This window comes from Helicoverpa zea, chromosome 19 (assembly GCF_022581195.2).
Source record: "Helicoverpa zea isolate HzStark_Cry1AcR chromosome 19, ilHelZeax1.1, whole genome shotgun sequence".
In the NCBI taxonomy this organism is placed as follows: Eukaryota; Metazoa; Arthropoda; class Insecta; order Lepidoptera; family Noctuidae; genus Helicoverpa; species Helicoverpa zea.
Genome location: NC_061470.1, coordinates 7,936,782 through 7,958,102, shown reverse-complemented (window position 1 = coordinate 7,958,102; position 21,321 = coordinate 7,936,782). Strand labels below are relative to the sequence as shown.

At 39.1% G+C, this 21,321-nt stretch overlaps 1 protein-coding gene across 3 annotated transcripts in view; it reads left to right on the top strand.

Annotated features, from left to right (window-relative positions):
• Positions 1-21,321, top strand: part of LOC124639745 (flotillin-2) — a 279,960-nt gene that overhangs the window by 226,373 nt on the left and 32,266 nt on the right. For 2 of the 3 annotated variants that reach the window (XM_047177210.1, XM_047177211.1), the window contains exons 2-3: positions 5,240-5,334; positions 5,609-5,810. In XM_047177210.1, the coding sequence (XP_047033166.1) occupies positions 5,240-5,334; positions 5,609-5,810 (297 nt within the window). Of the gene's footprint in view, positions 1-5,239; positions 5,335-5,608; positions 5,811-17,033; positions 17,377-21,321 lie in introns of those variants that run through there. The other variant, XM_047177212.1, reaches the window with a different exon arrangement.

Below are 21,321 nucleotides of genomic sequence, written 5' to 3'. Positions count from 1 at the left end.
GTGAACTTATCCTAATTTAATAGTTTCGTCATGAATCTCTGAAAAATTGTTTCCCATACAGGACTTTTTGGGACCATACTCTTTTGTATCATTGCTGTCGATCGAAGTGATCAGTTCTGAGGTATTTGTGTTCCAAATTCAAATTATATAACAACGTGACTCTCTTACCAAAACTCTCGTTTGTGTTTTGTTTTTATTTGCTTAAGTTTTTATCTCACAAAGTTTTCGGTTTTCGTTAGTTAGTATATTACTTTTCAAATCTGATGCAATTCGGATTCATCATTTGTTTAGTATTATTTCTTTTAGTTAGTAGTTAGTATTTATATAGTAGTTAGTATTTATTTCTTTTTAAAATATACCTGCTTTTGACTTAATTAATGTTCATTATGAAACCTTTTATTATCTAGCAGATTAAGTACTTTTTAACACGCTTTTTATGCTTCGAACCACGCTCTACCTTCCGTGTCCCATGCACGTAAAACGTTCAACCACCTGCTTATATCATTCTTTATACTCAGTTTTCCGTAATTCACTTTCATCTCACGTGCAACTTAAATTCCGCCTCTTTAATTAATCTATTCTCACAAAAATTCCATATCTGTCACATAAGTCTAGTGCACTGCTTTGTTTACAAGCAATTCTGTACCGTAAGTTTTAGAGATTTGGGTGTAAAATTGAATGTGTTAGCAGATAGTAAGGTAAGTGCTATGTAATGTTAATTGATGATTGAAGGAGGAAAACTTAAAGGATTCCTCCTTCAATCATCATAGTTTTTTGTAGTTTATTGTATAGTTCAGCACAGAATACATGACATACATCACTTCCATTTTCTATATTAAGGTAAGACTACAATACTTACACACTTTGGTAAAAATGAAGCCTTAACTACGCCTTGTAATTATTTTACTTAATATCTTGTTGTGAGCGACACAGAATCTGCTATTCGTTTTGTCAAGGGTATTTCGTTACACCCTTTAAGGGCGATAAGACCATATTTATTAACTTTATTCTTACAAGCTTATTTAACTTGTTGTGTTTTAATTCACATATAGACATTTTAAAGATTAACTTCACTTTGAGACTTCCACGTAATTTGTTTTTTTTAAGTTCTTTAGTGTTGGCACTAAATAATATAATAATAGGTACGACACGCATTTTATATTTCAGACAAAAATTTACTTAAAAAGTCATCGTTTTTTTGTTGTTGTTTCGTTAGAAAGTGTACCAAAATGTCATTGAAGCGCGGCCAAGACTATTTACAAATGCTTGCTTTGCCTCCAGAATATTAAAAAGTTCCGGAGAAAATACATCCACTAATGTTATATAAGTGAACCATTTTGGCAGCCGAAATGTTGCGTAATTAAACATAAGTAATTAGGTACTTAAGGGCTAGTGGAATAATGATTAAAGTTTTAATATTCTAGAGGGATAATGCTTAGTACGAAATTATGTTGGCTACTCATCAATCAATTTGAAATAGAGAAGTTGCCATGCTTTTGTAGCGAAACCTGAGGCAAAATGTTTTAAAGGTTTACTAAATGGCATGTGACCGAACAGAATTGAATATTGAACAATGCGTGTCGCTAATTGTAATGGCTCTAATTGGAGGCTGGCAATATAGTCAACACGTGAGTCCTCAGACAACAGATGAACCCAAGTAATCCAAGTGACCATTCACTTAAACACGTGAACTTATCACCGTTGAATTTAGATTTGTTTATCAAACTACATATGTATGTCGATGCATGACCGTTTGAAGAAGTGTTATCTTTACTATGTTAACTATACTCGCCACGTATGGATGGACACCAATGAATTAGTTAGTGTAAACGACACACACAAACACCTTGAGAAAACCTGGACTTATACCGTCTTACCACAAAAACTCTTAAACGTCAGTTTATGCCTTGTCTAAAAAAATGTCAAATTATGACGTTGACATATGGTTCATTTTGCAGCCAAAATTTTATTAGACAAGTGTAAAACAGGGTTTAAAGTTTTTGTAGTAAGGCCCATAAAGTCTGAAATCGTTAATCCGTTCTCATACTGTGGAAGAGTGCTATGTATGAGAAAAAGTGTTTGCCCTGCAGTGGGACAATCAAAAGCTTACAAATGATGGTGAATATGACACTTATCTGACAGTCATGTATCAGACAATAAGTTTGATATTACTAAAAGAGAAGATACTGCTGATAATACAATAAGACGTCAATAACTCTGTTCAAGCAGGGTTCAAGATACAAACACGGCCGTCTTCAAAATTTCTACAACGAACGACGTCGAACAACAATAGTACGACAATGAAAAACAAATGTTTACGTTCCAAAGCTTCAAGGTAACTTACGGTCAGTCGCTTGCACTTTCACAGCAAAACATAATACAGAAAGCTCTTCAATGTGCACCAAATTATATTGAACAACTCCGATTTACTGTCCATTACAAACTGCATATCACGGATTCTTTAACACTTTCCCTGCGTCTGCGCACTTCACTCATCACGTAACGGTGTTCTTTTTTCAAATCTTTAATTGCTTGATCAGTTTCAGTTTTGGAATCTGTCAAGTCGATTTAAATATCGAATGCACGCGGTGTTTCGTGTTGCCGGGTAGCGGGCACTTTCTTCGGCTGTTGTGTATCAACTCCCGCGCAGGTTGTTCATTGGGTTGTAGTGAAATGGTGGGAGAAGGGGCTCAGTTTGAACATGCTTTGACGTCATTGGTTTTGTTTGATGTAGTAACCGTGTTACCTTATCCTTTTAAATAAGTCGATGATGATCCTTCTCTCATCTGACCATCTTTGCTAATGCGGACTTTTGCCAATACCGAATAAGAATAAGTAATTTATTATTTTTAGAAAAATATGACCGATGGACTTCGTGAAATATTGCCAGTTTTATAAACTTCAGTCTATACTGCATGCTTTTCCAAACTATGTTTATGTTCGCACTGATTTACTTTTACAGGATGTTTCATTAATGATTCAAGTGCGCATATTATTTCTTTCTGGGATTTCCTACATTTGCAACACGGATGTGCAATGCAATTTATTTGTTTATCGATTTATCTGTCTTTCACTTTCATAATATTTGTGTGAATCATTTGTGTTAATTTGAAAGTTTACTATTTTATTTCTTTTTTCGCTTGGCCATTGCCGTAGTTTGGTACTTTGGCAAAAGATGGCAATTTTAAGTCCCCTTTTTTTCATTTTATTCAAAAGACGATGATCAGAACTTCTGTTATGATATACAGACCATTCATCTCTTGACATTATGAATCTACCATCTTGTATTTCACTTAAACCACGTATACTATAAAAAGGCAATGACAATTTTAGAAATACTTAAGTATTGATGGAGCCAAAAAAACTTCTCGAAGGTAAAAAAAAATTAGGTATACTTAGTTGCGTTTTTGGGTCGCACGACTTTCTTTCGGTAGCGCGCGATGTGTCATGCGTTATAATGGCTGGCAGGACGAGCGACCGTGCCAGCGACCACGTACCGACCGTACATAATCCCATAGGAATTCACCTGCTTTCAATGGCTTTCATACCGATGAACTAGGTTCATTAACTGTTGTTTGTGGTAGATGAGCAAGTTTTGTGTTTGGTTTTCCTGCTTTATAGTATTTGTTTAATTTTCTATCTAAAGCTCTCGATATTTTATTGAGGATACTTATCTATCCTTATTGTCAATAGGTTTTATATTGCCGTCATGCATACCCACTTAGTATGAACATGGTTTTGATTGTGATTAGATGATTCATAAGGTCTGCATCTAGGCGAAATGATTTGCCCAAAAGCATTTCTAAGAAGTTATATGTTTCGTAATCTGTTTCTTAGAAATCTTTTGTGCAACTTTTTTGGTTTCTTCCAAATATCTCTCTATTATCTCGCCATTACACCTGTCAAGTTCCTTATTAATCAGGGTTGAAGTCTCTTCCAAACCGCAATCCATCCATTTTCTTATTACATTAATTCTCCGTATAATAAGCTTGTAACAAACGTCATATTACAACTAGTTGCGCGAGAGTCGCCCGCAGTGTCAAGTGACGGTACTTACCCGCCATTACCGATGAAAGTGAATTTGGAAATGATACTAGGCTCTTACCGTAATCTTGATTTAGAATATTGTTGGAATTATGTTTGATTTGAGTCAACATTCCCCTTTCTTTAGAACTTGATTGGACTATCCTTTTTTGGCCTTTCTATAGAAAAGTCAAAATAATTCCCTATATTTTTCTATAGGAAATCTACCCTATCCATGAATGCTACTTATCAGTGAAAACTGAATTTATGTTCAGAGCACCAATTAACCATCTTCAAAACTTCCAAGCCGATATTTGACCCTGGTGTCAAACTCAGTGTTTATTTTGAACTTATGAAAACAAAGTTTGAGATAGTAACTTTACCTCCATCAACATCATCTTCAGCCTTTGAGATTGATTACTTGGTTTGCTTACTATATTTTGAGATTAGCCCCCTACAAGTTATGTCAATTCCTATCTCTTGTGAGCAAATCCGTAAGTTTGTTATAAGCATATCATTTTCAAGTTGCAATAAACCTGCCTCTTCATTTCTCTTCAACATAAGAATTAAACCTCAAATAATCATGACATAAACCTCAAAGATGTAATAACTATGATACTCAATCTAAAATAGAAAGCGTAAGGACCACAGCATAACGGTTATGTGGTGTAGGGGAAGACAAACTTGTTTGCACCACGTGAGGCACACGAGGCACTCTCCCTGAGGTTACCGCCCTTTAGATAATACTACAGTTAGTAGAACTACAAGTGTTAGGAATACTTTCCCCTTTTATTACCTTAAGGGCACTTACATAATTAAAACTAGGTGTGTTGGTTATTTAAGCAAGTGTTTCGAAGGAATGGAATTGTTTGGAGGAATTTTCCACTACTTGTAGCATGCGATTGATCGAAAGAACGATGTAGTATGGGGTATCTCTCAAAACTATAAAAAATGTAATATCTGCTCTAAAACACAATAAAATTGTTCGAAATAGATGTGCTGCGCCGACCCCCAATAAGAAATTGTGACTAGATCGATGATGAATTGTAATAAAATATGACTATAAAAATTTAAGTAATTGCAAATCGTAAATGATTGCAACATATATTTTTATAACACGTATAGATATAATTAGACAGTTATATTTTTAGAACGTACCTTCTCTGTATCGCACGTCTTATAGCACTCACTAAACGTTGTTGTCTTTTGTTTGCAGGAGGATGCTTCGGTTCTATGACGAAGCGCACCATCGTCGGTGGGTGGGCGTGGGCCTGGTGGCTCGTCACCGACGTCCAGAGGATCTCACTTGAGGTAACACTTACCATAGATATTAACCAACAATTTTATAATTTCCTTACTTCAAGGACATACGTTCTTCTTCTTCTTGTTCTTATTGTAAAGAAAAATTAAGCTAAAGCTGTTCTTCAAATAATTAGACAGATTGATGAAGCTAAGGTTATCAGCGACCGCATCTAAGTATAGACTACAAATTACATGATGAGGAATCGAACATGGTTTTATTACTATCATTCGTATAAGTATTACAAGGTCTCTACGCGATTTAAATATTGTCCTGTTCATCCAGGTGATGACCCTCAACCCAATGTGCGAGTACGTGGAAACAGCACAGGGAGTCCCGCTCACCGTCACCGGTGTGGCCCAATGCAAAATAATGAACGAGGACGAACTTCTCACAACTGCCTGCGAGCAGTTCCTGGGCAAGTCCGTCAAAGAAATCAAAATGACCATCCTGCAGACCTTGGAAGGACACCTGAGAGCCATTCTCGGTAAGTTCATTGTTTTTTTTGACAGCGCCATCTATCGAGTTTTGGGGGCATTTATGTAACACCGCCATCTAACGCTGTGTGTTAGTACTAGTTCTGTTCAGTGCGTTGAAACTAGGTGTCGTTAGTAGTAGATAACAAGTCAACTTCAGGATATAATAAAAACAAACATTATGGAATCAAAAATTAGATAGTTAAGCCATCAGAAGAAGTTACTAGTGCCCTTGGGAGCCAACGCAAATCGACTTCTTGCTCTAAGTTTTCTCCACTACCAACTAAACTTACACGGCTAAACATAAACAAATCCATACGTGACCCATATTTCCTTGACCAGCTTCAACGGCAACAAAAGGCGATCGGAAATTCAGAACTGTCAGGGTACCCGCATCACTTTTTGACACTTCCCGTTCCGTTTCACGCTTGTACAAGTACCTACAAATATACATATTTACTCATTTGATAAACCCGACCTTCATGGCCAGCCCTTGCTAATTAATTGATGACGGCATACAGGCTGATGTATCAATTTGTTTATTGTTTTGTTTAAACCTATGGAACTCTGGGGAGGCTTTAAAATGGATGTAAAGTTATTCGTTATTCTTTATTATCACGCCATGTGTCAGGCACTCCTGCAGTATGTTACCGATTGAACAACAGGGGCCCGATTCTCCTAATTTTACTTAAGCAACATACGATTCACGTTCGATTGCGATCCAATCCCGAGTCGATTACGATTGAAACGTATGTGGTATTCCGCTATTTTATGTTTGAAATAAACCTTTTTATCTTTTTCTGTCATTCAATAATGAATCATTTTGTCTGCAAATTATTAACTATTGCAATATGATTGTAGAGCAAACTACCGTATAGACCAAAATCACCAAAATAGCAGACCAATCGCAAACCAATCGAATGTCGTTGGAATACGATTGGTCTTATATTAGTAGCAGAATGCCCGATATGGTTAAAACTGCTATTGCCATCATATTGCGATTCGATTTCTATTCGATTTTGACATTATTAACTTAGGAGAATCGGGCCCCAGGTTTGTATGAAGTCAATTAATGCTTTCGGCCATGGATTAAGGTCACTAACACGATTTTGCATCTGTTGCATATTTTTGATTTTTCGGCTTTCGGTTTTGAAGATCTATGAAATACTTATGCAATGCTCATAACTAAGATTCTAGATCCTAAAGCTATTAAAACATTAAAGAAATTAGTTAAATGCATATTACTCGTACTGATACCTAATACCTACCTGCTACCAGGAAATGCAGTGAATACCTACTAACTTAACTAAGGGCAAACAGAAACATAACAACGCACCTTGCCTTACAAGTAGCTAACAAGGCTGTGCCTAGATCAGTTTTTGTTCCTGGGCACTAGACTGTGTTACTGCGAGTGCTAGTAAAACTGGTTTTACAATTCAGCCTTCCTGGTGTACAAAAGAAACTTCTCCAAATCGATGTCCATTTAAAATGGAGTCCTTTTCTTCATTCACAAAAAAAACTATTTTCTCGAACTAAATATCTGTTTTCTTTCACACCAGACGGAGAAGTGCGGAGTTCGTAATCTCAAAGTTAAGAATTGATTGATTAGGTTAACAATGTTTGTCAGTATTTAATTATTCGTCTCAAGAAAGGCTACATTGTTGAACGTTACTTTAGTCTAGACTCTGTAACTTTTAGGATAAGAGCACACAAAGTTATTCCGTAAATTATTGTCTAGATTTCGATTTCAGTTGACTGGTAAACCCGTAAATCAGCAAACGAAGATGTGTGTCTATAATATAATAATGAGGAAATATTTTTTGTTTGTTTGTATGCTAAAGGCTCCGAAACTACTGAACTGATTTGAAAAATTCTTTCACTTTTGTAAAGCTATGCTCTTCCCAAATAACGTAGGCTATATTTTTTCCCGTAACGGGCAGTAGTTCCGACGGGACGAAGGTGAAACCGCGTCAAATCGGGCTAGTTTTTGCAAAAATAAATATTGGAACTAGTAAAACTGAATTCTGGTTTTTATGCTTGACTCTCTGGTTTTTATGCTCACAAACTGGGATTCTGTCCTATTCTATAGTTACCTATAGTCTGGATTTTTAGCCGACTGTGAGCTTTCAGTAAATAGAAGATGCGGTATTGATGATAATACAAATATTGTACGTGGGAAACCCCGAATGCTGGGTTTTTGCGCAAGAGTATACAAAACTGATTCTATCCTGTACTAACTGCATTTTCTTTATCTTTAGGATTCTTCCCTATATTACCTATGCAGTTTCATTATCTTACTTTTAAATGCTTGGGATATATATTTGTCAGACGACCGAGAAAAAATTAAAATCATGCATTCTTCGCATTGATATACGCGATTCTATTCGATTGATATTACTTACGTACCGTACACTAACATTCCTGATAGGACTTGTAAGCGTCGTAAAATACGCACAACTGAAAAAGTGCATAATTTTTGGCTTGATATATTCATAAGTTAGACCAACTTATCTGAAATACGATACTCGTGTGTCGATACCTAGCGTATGTCATAATTTTATACTACACACTCCCTATAATTATTTAAGATTTTATGAGTCACGACGGTCGTTCAACCACAGCATACCAATTTTCCGCTACGTTCAAAAACTTAGTACCTATCTAAGCACTTTCGCTGCATTCGCCGTGCCGTGCAGACGTGCAAGCGATCACGTACGCCCAAGAGGCTTTTGTACGAAAACTGCAGCCAAAAGATAAGTGGCTACATTATAACAGTACTCTGATACATGTAGTAAGTACCGACATTCGCGGTCCGTTCGTCTTCTTTGTAATGGTAATGAGATACAATCTGTAGTTCTATCGGGTTGAGATCACAAGGCCATGTTTTTGGAATAGTATGGATCCTATCAAGATATCACACTAATATTAAACACTTTTCTCTCAACATCTTTTATGTTTCGATACTCGGGAGGGAACATATAAGTAAGTGGTGATGACTGTAAAGAGTTGACGTAATGTCTGGACCAATTTTAAGAATCTTAAGTCTTATCTCGGTAAGCTATTTAGCTTACTTATCTATCTTAATCCATTTGGATAAACAGACTGCTCTTCTTAATATTTTAACCGTCGTCGTCTAACCGACACTCGAAAGGATTGCAATAGGAAGTACACAACTAAGTTAAGTCGGTGTTTTTAATTGAAAATCTATCGCTGATTTTAATCCACAATTTAACTCGACCGAGAAAGATTATGATCAACAAATCTTTAGTACCTATATCTGCAATGAGATGAAAATCTTTTATCTGCATGGCTGCTTAGTTATGAGCCCTTTACCAAGCCCATTAAAAATTTAGATATGGCATAGCAACAAAGACGCAATGGTTCTGCCTTTCGATCCGGAACAATCAAATTCGCCCCGTGGTTCATTGGGTTATCTTCGGTCCGTAACGAATCAATACTGCTCTACCTTGCTTGTTTTACTACTCATCTTTCTAACTAGCAGACTGTGTAGACGACGAAGTTCTATGTTTATAAACTTCGTTTACTTGTATTTCTAGTATGATTTTTAAGCCAAATCGTCCTTTATTTGTTACACTTTTGACTCACCATTTATTATTTCAACAAATACTGCTAAAGACCGTTGTTGGTAATAACTCGCTAATTGAACAAATATACTTACCAACATTTATCTCACACATCGTTCAGGTAAAAATATACGTAAATCAAACCATTGGAGTCCATTTTGAAATATTGAGCCAAAGTGAAGCTGTTTTCAATATTCCATTAGAGTAAAATCGATGTTACTTAGGATGTCTTCAAAGCTCTTCAAGACGACGCCGACGGGTTTGCTCAAGAGAGCTTATGGTATCTATTCTATAAACTATAGCTAGTGAACCGTAGGATTGCGCTGGATGTGAATTGCAAATAGCCATAATTGTAATATTGAAAATATTGTTGTGTACAATCATCGGCAAGGATATTGAGCCCTGACCTTCACCTGCACAGAAGTGATTTATTGGTTTATTGCCATAAGTGTACGGTGCGCAAAGCGTTCCGCACTCTTCCGCCGAGAGCTCATTATCCGTGCCGATAACTATAATAGAGACATCATTGAAAATCAGAATGATTATTACCAGTGAATTTGTTAAACTTCATAATGTTGTTGATTGCGAAGCTTAACAACATATCCAAAATTACAATGTATGCAACACTGCTCCACAGTACCACTGTCAAGCATAGATTGATATAAGATTCGTCTCTTTAGCGATGCAATAAAAAGTGTGTCTTCATTCTGCGTCGTACAGTTAGCATCTGCTGCTCATATTATAACATATATGTATGTATTATGTATAATAAATAAATAAATAATGTCGGGACACCTTTTTCACACACGGTCGGTTAGCCCCATGGTAAGAATTATTAACTTGTGTTATGGGTGCTAACACAACTGATAAACTACATATAGCTACATATATACATATTTATAAATACATATCATAACACCCAGACCACGGCCAACAAGCATGCTCATGACAGAAATGTCGACCGAACCGGGAATCGAACCCGGGACCTCAGGTTCGGCGGTCCGGCATGATGACCATTGCGCCATCGAGGTCGTCAATAATGTATATGTATATGTATTACATCTATCTATCGAGGTGCTATGTTTCGTATTCGTACAAGGGTTAAATTAACGTGACGCAGTTGCATTCTTAGAACACTACATCCTTTGCGAGTTCCGTAGAAAGATTGCTTCCTTCAGGGAGTTTTCCGTCGAATGCTAATCCTCCTAACTATGCAAGAGTTGTTTTTTTTTTCTAAAGTAGCTTTTGATAGTCGATTTTAAGTTTCAAGAAATTTAGATCATTGCCAGAAAATGTTAAGATTTTTTTATACGAATTCCTGTAATTAACGTGTTCAAGCAAACAACAAACTCAGCTTTATAATATTAGTCTAGATATAAATTAACTATATTCGACTCGATTGTAACAGCAAATAATTATAAGAGAGTAGTCTAGTCAGATAATCGTACTGTAAAATGTGAAATGTCAAAGAAAATCTCATTATGATTGTTTACTGAAGCATCAAAATATCAAGTACCTACTATATTATTGCCTTTACGAAGTAAAAAAGGAACATAAATGCATAAAATGTTATCATAGTGTAAGGACTTGTGCAAGACGTGGTATTTTCTCACTTAGAAGTTTACTCGCTCGGGAAAACCGCAGCGAACGAGGAAAAACATGCCTTTACTTACTACTTTAATTAGACAAACTTTTTACTGGTCTGTTCTTTGAAGAATTTTTATTTGTATTGTACTGCGTTACCTAATATACCTGCATAGCATGTTACATATTATAAACCTGTATTACAATTATGGTATTTATTTTAGTATTAATTATTAATTATTTTTATTATAGTTTTGGTATTATGGTATGCTAATAAAGCATATATTGAGTGTAAATAAATTAGAGTAATATTCGTCTCCTTGACCATTTATCAAAAACTTTTCTGAACAAAAAAAAGAAAAACCTTGAAAAATTATAAGATTATTAAATAGCTACGTAATTAGTGGTAATTACTGTAAAAGTTTTATAAGACAGGCTCAATTAGCGTGACCTTATATCCAGACTTTCAATGCCTATAACTATTACTTTACGTTACGTAAAGAATGACCTTCGAATCTTAGACTAAGTGAATGAAATAATACTTTAGGTTATATTTTAAACATATTGCCTACAAATTGTATTCGTTGTTGTTTTTAATGCAATTACTACAAATAATGACATACCCGGTCCATGGCGCTGCGGCAGGCCAAAACTGCGGCGGATGAGCGGCGTAAAGGAAGACATTAAAATCTGCGAACTCGAAGAGGAAGATGTCCTGGACAGAGCGAAGTGGAGGAAGAAGGTACGGAAAGCAGACTCCATCTTGTGACGGGGTCTGCTTTCCGTATCTTCTACTTCTGCTTCCCTTATTCTTCACTTCGTCACAAGAACAAACGCTACGAAGAAGAAGAAGAATGAACCAATAAAATAATGTCTAGTTCTACCTTTAGCATTTATTAGTACCGTTTTAAATATACACGCTTTTATTAGGTCGACTATGTAGAAAAGTGCTAGAGTTTAGACAACGGACTAGCAAGCGCAGCGTAGGACGTCCAACAACAAGATGGACAGACGACCTTATAAAGGTCGCCGGAAGACGCTGGATGCAGGTCGCCTCCAACAGGTATCTGTGGAGGTCTTAAGGGATGCCTTTGTTCAGCAGTGGACGTCCTATGGCTGAGATGATGAATGATGAAACTGGACGAACCATAGGTATCTGTTTTTGGACTTTTTAAACTTTTCAATTTATTTTATATCGAAATATTGTCATTCAATTGTCATTCATGAATAATGAATTAGGCAAACATATAAGTTTGTTTGCGTTTAAACCCATTTGTTATTAAGTAATGAACAAATTAAGCACATGTGTCTGCGTTAGGTGCGCCGATCTGTTGGGAATATCCTAATTGCTACGGCATTTCGTTTGTCGAATTTGTGTACTGTCTGTTGAATTTAGAATAAGTACTTTTTTGTAATGTGTTTTTTTTTTAATTTTTAACCCCCGACGCAAAAACGACGGGGTGTTATAAGTTTGACGTGTCTGTGTGTGTGTGTGTGTGTGTGTGTGTGTATGTGGCATCGTTGCTCCCAAACGGATGATCCGATTGTAATGCGGTTTTTTTTGTTTGAAAGGTATGTCATTCGGGAGTGTTCTTAGCTATGTTTGGTGGAAATCGGTTCAGGTCTTCAAGGTCATCAGCTCGTTTGTTAGGTGTGATAGGAATGTTACACGCTCAGTTTACTTGCAAGCATATGTGGGATCAGAAATTTGAAACACTAATGTCTTCTGGAACCACTGAGCTGGTCTGCTGTTAGGACACGAAGATAGAAGACGTAACCCTGAACTGCCTTTTAGTAAACCCATCGAGTTTGGGCTCGTTGAATTTGTCTTGACTAGCTCTCTTCATTTTTCTAATTGACTAGAACCTGATGCTGGAAATAGGATGTGGCGGATGAAACCCTGGAATGCCGGAATGAAACGGATAAACCGATTTATATGTATTTTTGCTGAAAGTCTAAAATGACCAAAGGTTAATCTTTATTGTTTCTCAATCTGTGCAATTCTCCCAGAGCCAGTTTGTCATGAGGATTGTTAAACAGCTTCCTTTGGCCGAGATCGCATATAGCAACCACATCTTAAAATAAAAGAAATTTAATGAAAGAAGGAAAAATTAAGGAGCTCCTTCAAAAAGCATGAAATAAAATAAAATTATAAATTTAAAAAAACCCCCGACCCAAAAAAGCACGCAATTATTATGACAAAAGGTTAAAAACGCTAAACCCTATAAAAAGCAAAAAATAACTTTTAACACTACGTAAGTACCAACTAAAGCATGTCAGACTAAACTAAATTTTGACGTGTCGGGGGACCGCTTTTTACCTTTAAAAATACTACATTAATCAAATGATACCTACTTAATTACAACATTCGTATAAAAAAACACGTATCTAAACAAAATTATATGCCCCGAGCCCCGCCAGGACGCGCCCGACGCCAGGTGTACTGGTGGTCTCGCGAGATCGCCGCCCTTCGAGAGGCGTGCGTCGCTGCGAGGCACCTGTACACCAGACACCGCAGGCTGCGCATCCGCCCTCCGGATGCAGAAGCCAGGGAAGCAGAGCTGTACGAGGGATACAGAGCTGCGAAGACCGCCCTCCAATTGGCCATCATCCAGGCCAAGGAGGTGGCCAATGCGGAGCTGCTGGGGTCTCTGGACAGGGACCCGTGGGGGCGCCCGTACAAAATGGTGCGGGGCAAGCTCCGCCCATGGGCCCCCCCGCTGACCCAGAGTCTTCGGCCTCAGCTGGTGGAGGAGGTGGTGAGCGCTCTGTTCCCTTCGCGCGGGGAACACTCTCCCCCGCCCATGTCTCTGCAACCCGCGGTGTCAACGACGGACCACACTTCCGACGACGACGATGTCCCCGAGGTGACTGGGGTGGACCTGAGAGTGGCGGTGGCTAGGCTGAAAGCCAAAAACACCGCCCCAGGGCCTGACGGCCTGCCTGGCAAGGCCTGGGTCCTGGCCCTTGAGGCTCTCGGGCCTCGACTTAGAGGGCTTCTCAGCGCATGCTTGGAGAGGGGCCAGTTCCCACTTCGTTGGAAGACAGGGAAACTGGTCCTCATACGGAAGCCGGGGCGCCCTGCGGACTCTCCGTCCGCATACCGGCCTATCGTGTTGCTCGACGAGGTGGGCAAGCTCTTTGAGCGAGTTGTCGCACACCGCCTCGTCGCGCACCTTGGGGGGATAGGGCCGGACCTTGCGGACCACCAGTTTGGTTTCCGCAAGGGGCGCTCAACGGTGGACGCCATCATGCGCGTGAGAGCTCTCACGACGGGGGATGCTGTGTCCCGGGGGGGGGTCGTCTTGGCGGTGTCTCTTGACATCGCCAACGCCTTCAACACCCTTCCCTGGAGTTGCATTAGGGAGGCACTCCGGTATCACCGGGTGCCGACCTACCTTCGTCGCGTGGTCGAGGCCTATCTGTCGGATAGGTCCATCATCTACCCTGGTCACAACGGGGAATGGAACCGGCGAGAAATGTCGTGCGGTGTTCCGCAGGGGTCGGTACTGGGGCCGCTCTTGTGGAACATCGGCTACGACTGGGTGCTGCGCGCCGACCTCCCTAGCGGCGTCAGCGTGGTCTGCTACGCTGACGACACGCTGGTTCTGGCACAAGGGAGGTCGCACCAGGAGGCGGCCGACATAATGACGCGCGGGGTTGCGACAGTCATCGAGAGGATCCAGCTGCTGGGCCTGGAGGTGGCCTTGCACAAATCCGAGGCCATGTGCTTTCATGGGCTTCGGAACGCGCCACCTTCAGGCTCCCAGGTCACGGTGGGGGGGGTTACCATCGGCGTCGAGAGGGCGATGAAGTACCTAGGACTCGTCCTCGACGGCCGGTGGAACTTCGTCGAACATTTCCGACGTTTGGGCCCCAAACTGGAGAAGACAGGTGCTGCCTTCAAGCGGCTCCTGCCCAACCTGGGAGGCCCAAACGCCCCCTGCCGTAAACTCTACGCGGGAGTCTTGCGGTCCATGGCCCTTTACGGGGCCCCGGTATGGGCACGTTCGGTACGGCCGCGGGCTGTACACTACCTGAACGTGCCCCAAAGGGTGATAGCCATTAGGCTAATCCGGGGGTACCGCACGATTTCCCGCGAAGCAGCTGGCCTACTTGCTGGACTGCCACCGTGGGATCTGGAGGCGAGGGTCTTCTTGCGCCTGTACGACTGGCGCGAGGAGGCTCAGCGCCGGGGAGAAACCCCGTTGCCGCGGCAAGTTGTCGCGCAGCGGGCGGAGCTCCGGTGCGATCTCATGGTGGCCTGGAGGGAGCGACTGTCGCAACCCAGTGCAGGGCACGCCACCATCGTGGCGGTAAGTCCCCTCTTTGAGGAGTGGCTCGGGAGGAGTCACGGCGCCCTCACGTACCGCATGACGCAGGTCCTCACCGGACACGGTTGTTTCGGGAGGTACCTGCACCGCATCGGTCGTGAGGAGGCGCCCGGGTGTCACCATTGTGCGGACAGCCCCGAGGACACGGTGGACCACACAGTCCAGGTGTGCCCCGCATGGGAAGGGCACCGCCGGGTCCTCGTCGAGGCTTTGGGCGGCGGCGACCTCTCGCGTCCGGCCCTGGTTCAGGCCATGGTCCGGGGCGAGAGGGAATGGGATGCCGTCGCCTCCTTCTGCGAAGCGGTCATGCTCGAGAAGGAGGAGGCGGAACGCCAGAGAGTTCGCACCTCTCATCCCGGCCGCCGCGCTGGACCAGGTAGACACCATGGGCGCCGGGTGTCGCGAGATGACTCCCGGCCACCGTAGGCGTGGGTCTGTGGGCGGTGAGTTCGGGTGGCTCATCGTCCCTCTGTCTTTCTAGACGACAGACCCGTGTCGACGGCGCGCGTTGTTCCACGCGCTCCTCAAAGAGATGTCAGCAACCCCAGCGGGGCCCAGCAGGGCCAAGGCCTGCCGGGGCTGCGGGTTGTTCGAAAGAGATACCGCGGCCCTGGTACATAAAAGGCCTATGACGGAACACGACGATTTTAGTCAGTAAGAGTCTGACACTCCCTCACCGCTGCTAACCCACAGCGGGAGGGGTCATTTGATGATTTTACGTCGCTAAAAAAAAAAAAAAAAAAAAGCATGTCAGACTAAACTAAATTTTGACGTGTCGGGGGACCGCTTTTTACCTTTAAAAATACTACATTAATCAAATGATACCTACTTAATTACAACATTCGTATAAAAAAACACGTATCTAAACAAAATTATATAAAAAGTTATAAGAAGTATATATAATGTAGTAGTATATAATTACTTCTAACGTTAAGCTAATAAATTAGAGCGGTCCCCCGACACGACAAAATTTAGTTTAGTCTGACATGCTTTAGTTGGTACTTACGTAGTGTTAAAAGTTATTTTTTGCTTTTTATAGGGTTTAGCGTTTTTAACCTTTTGTCATAATAATTGCGTGCTTTTTTGAGTCGGGGTTTTTTTTAAATTTATAATTTTAAGCATTTGTATTTAAAAGTAGGTTCACTAGATTCTAGTTAAAGGTTGGAGTATAAAATAGCTGTAGCAGTTTGATTACGCTGCTGTGAGACTAATAATTCTTGGTCTTTAAGAAAAATGGTCAAGTAACCCTCGACATTTGAAATTACAAGTAGCCTGAAAACAGTTAAAAACTTGCAAAGAGTTCTATGGCTTAAATTATACAATAACACACGTCAGTACGCGTGTTATCAGGCGTGCTATTTATAAACTCATCTTTACTTTAGACGTCATGCATAACTCGGTAATATTTGACGACACCGTGAATTTTGGTCTCAGAAAGGAAAAAAAAAAACATGTTCATGTGATGATAACGTTCTAAGAAATATTCATGAAACATCAAAATATATATATATTTTTTTTTTAATATTTTTTGCGTACGTATAATATTCAAACAACTTCTTTCAGTATGCGTGAAAAACTAAAATAATACACGAGACAAAACTAAGATGCAATTGCACCATACATAGCCAAATAACCACAATACTTACTACTCATAAGGGGAGCGGGGGAAACCTCCGGTTTATACTGTAAAGGACAGTAACTCCACGCCACTCGTTCACGAGCGTTTGAACTCGCGACTACATCAATGAAACTACTTACATCAACCTACATAGACAAATCAACTCGTATATATTTTAAAAATAAATCGATTCCATAAAAAGAATATCAAAAGTCAATCACCTGTCAATTACGACCACAGATAATAAAAATCTAATTTATTTTTAACGTTAATTTGAATTTGGAATAGTCAGTGTTGTGCAGTGTTACGGGATGAACGACGCTTGTTTAATAGTGAAGTGACCTTCAGGTGTCGATATCGAGACCGTGGTAATACAAGGCATCGATATGTCTTTACTCTGGATGAGCGCCTTTAATCTTGGATTAACTGTTGGTGCTACTTTTGCTGTTGTTACGAGGTGAGGTCCTATTATCAAGTATCAAATCTCTCTAAGAAGAGTCCTTTTAAAGATTTATAGAGTTTTCGTAATGTCAAAGACCGAGTATGCATAGTTTATTCACCTCTTTCTCCTATAAGGGGTAAGTCCGGTTTATCGGAAAGACATAAAGTCTAGTAGAGTGCACTGCAAATCTCATTACTAGCAAATACTATGAACCAGAGTTAGCTGTTTGTGAATACACCAAGTTTATTTTGTACCCAGTATGTGTGTAAAATAGGGATTTTATTGAACTTAGCTATATGTGTTTCGAACTCTCATCTCGTTAGTAACTTTCTGACCAACGCTTAAAGCACTTTATAAATGAAAATAGAGGAATAAAAATGTGTTTTTTGAAAATTAGGAAAAAATATGTTTTTCTGGAAAAACACTTCTGGGTCGCGTTATTACCAAAGTTGTTCTGAAAATCATGCTTTGCTTCTGTGCAACTTAAATTCAAAACCAAATAAATTGGTCGGTACTGTAAGTCTTCATATAATACATACTTCGATTTTTGCTGTACCTCTCTTTAAAAAAAATACCAAAAATACATTGTCAAGTTTGTTATTTATTGCATTTGTTTTTTTCTTAAAGTAAGCCCCAATTATTTGCAATTACTACCAAATGACGCAAAATCTGAGTAATATTATCCTGTTTTTGAAACTCATTCAAGCCACGTATTTATAATTTTAATAAGCATTCTACATAGTACGTCAAGTTTCATTGAAAAATAACCAAGTAGCGAACATGATACCTCAACAAGTTACCGCAAAACCGCATGTTTACGTGCATTAATTAATTTTATTTAACATTTTGTTTAATGAATGCATAATAAACGATATTTTATAGTGAATGTATTGTTTTATCACACCTATTCACGTCATTTGTAAGTACATATTTAATTAATAAGGATTTTATCAAAATGCGATATCAATATTTTCATTTTTAGCTTTCGATAATATGGTTTCCATATTTGAAGCTGGATAAAATGGAAAATAAAGATAAACTTTTTATTTGTCACAAAATAGTCGCAATGTGCTCATTTATTTATTATTTTTAAAAGTTTCGATCAAAAAGTTCCAAATCGATATAGATATTGTCTTCTAAATCAGATCAAATCGTTTATTTTCAACTCAACAAAATTCCCTTCTTGAAGTAAATTGTTGTTATCAGGCTATTTATAAATGTAAAATTATAGCAGAGTGCAACGATTAGGATTTTCTCTGGGTTTCCCATTTTGCGTTTTGCAGTTGATGTGGAATACTGATAACTTTAGCAATTCCTGATATGTCGCATTTACTAGCTTATAATCTTTTTAATATATTATATCTGTATATATAAAAATGAAACCCGCTTTCCGTTGTCACGACATAACATGAAAACGGCTTGACCGATTTGGCTAAAAATTAGAGGGGAGGTAACTTAGACCCGGGAGAAGGTTTTAGTTTTTGTCACCATCCGGCTACGGGACGCGGGTGAAACCGCGGGCGAAAGCTAGTTTTATTTATAAATATGAAAAACATTATATACGTATACACGCTTTTATTACATGACCGTTCTGCCAAGAATCATGAGGTCATGAAAATTGACAGCTGTAGATATGTAGTTCAGATGACAAAACAATAATATGATACTGTTCTACTATTGATGTAGGTACCCGAAAGATATGAACTGGAACTTCATGATAGAACATCGCATCATACCTGTGTTTGGACTTGTTAGAAAAACTTTGCATGCATTTTATGAACAATTTATGTATTCTTTTGATATTTCACTCGAGTTTGCAAGCAGTTCGCATAGGCTCATAGGATCCATAGTTTCAATACAGGCTGAAACATTACTGTTCGAAGTTTGAATAACTAAAAAGATGGCCGAGTGTTTCATATTGGCGGGAATATTTCCTCGCTGGCTGGCGAGAGCGGGAACTAATGGGTGGTACTTTGTACCGATATTATTGTGTATCAAAAGGCCAGTTGAATTTATAACAGTTAAAATGATTTATGAAGTTACGCGTCAATTTGGAAATTTTATTAAATTAGATACCTTCCTACGTGGCGCGAATACCTCGATAGGAATTTATTTTTATTAATAAATACCTACAAAATACTTTTCGCAGAATAACCATGATAGGATATAATACTTTTATATGGATACCTTTTTTTTTAAGTAATGACATTCATAATATACCACACTACATATAACTGTAAATAAAACATTAAATAGGTATAATTTTTCCTCATATTTCTTTAAGCTATTGAATCGTTACATCTTTAGTCAAAGTTACACTGCGTCAAACGTAAAGTAAAATAAATTACATATAAGTCAATAGGTAGTAGGTACGTACCTACTTAATCTTGTAAAAAGGGCGCAGCAAAAAGTTCTGACGCAATCGAACTATCTGGAAACTCTAGCTGACGAAAACCAACTGACCTCCTTTTGCGAGTTATCTGTGTGACGTCACGACCGTGAACTTGACTCGAGGGCCAGAACAACCTTGTGACTGGTTTCTCATTTTAATGAACTTCATCAATAATACTTAAGTGTTTACGTAAAGCTATGGACAATGTCAAGAACATAAATTGGTTAATACGTCATTTGAACATCTTTGATAATCGTTACGAGTAGTTAGATAGAAGCTTGTAAGTCTTACAAACAGTCTTACCTAGGGGTAATGGGTTGCCCGGGTAACTGGGTAGAGGAGGTGAGATAGGCAGTCGCTCCTTGTAAAACACTGGCACTCCGCTGCATCCGGTGAGACTGGAAGCCGACCCGAACACGGTAGGGAAAAGGCTAGGCAGATGATGATGAAGCTATTTACAATGTCAAGTAAATGTATTGGTCAATACGTCAGTATGTCACTGGAATGTTTTCTGTTACGTAACAATCTGGGACACGTTAAGCGTGTCATCGAGAGGTGTAGAATCGAAATCGGGTCACTCAATGCTTGTAGTCGATTTCGTAATGGACTTGCCAAGGGCTTGGTGTACTGCACTTTTGTGTCGTTTGGACTAGTGGAGACTAGAGACAGATATATGTCATCATATTTTTTAAGCCTTAACTCAGAAATACGTTTATAAGTTCAAGTTTTTATGGAGAATCCCAAATCTAACCCTGCTAGAATTTTCGAACCATTATGCAACTTATAATAATCACAGTGATTTCATGACTGCATTAATGCATCATCTGCTGAAAAAAGATAAATGAGTGCCAGCATCAACAAACAGTCCGTTATAAATAAGTTATTGAAAGATCAAAGCATTTATTTTTGGGAAAAAGAAAAACCACTGAAACCTACAGTTTATTTTTGGTAAAAGAAAATTCACTGAAACCTTATTAGTGGAAAGGTTCGACAATGCATGCAAACAATACTTTGATTAGGGTTCTAAGCTATTCTGAGATATATTAACTAAAAACTGAGCATGACATGCATCTACGTCTACTCTAAGCCAATAACTTACTTACTTTTTTGTCCAGCCTTGGAAAGTTACACAAATACATTACACTCTCCAGTCTAGTCCTAATGGCAGTTTTTGCTCGACACTAACGCGTAACTGAAGAATGAGTTAATGGCCCAAATCAATCCTAGTGTGATCTATATTGTTCGTATTATTTATGTGTTTCTTTGTAAAATAGCTTACAGCCTAAAATATAAAGGAAATAGCCTTTGTTAGTTTAAATTACACCTAAAAAGCATTTTGCCCCTTTTTGCGTCTTGGAAAACTTTTGCACATTTTTAATTTTGACAGCTTTTGTCCATGGTAATTTTCACAAATATCGTGCTGACACGTGCTATCCATCTATTCATCGAATATAGGGGACAGAATCTTGACCAGTTGCGAATACGCGTTATCATGAAATAGGACCTCATAATTTAACCTCTTCCTCCTTGCAGAATAATGGTTGGAACTGAAATCGAATTTCAAATGG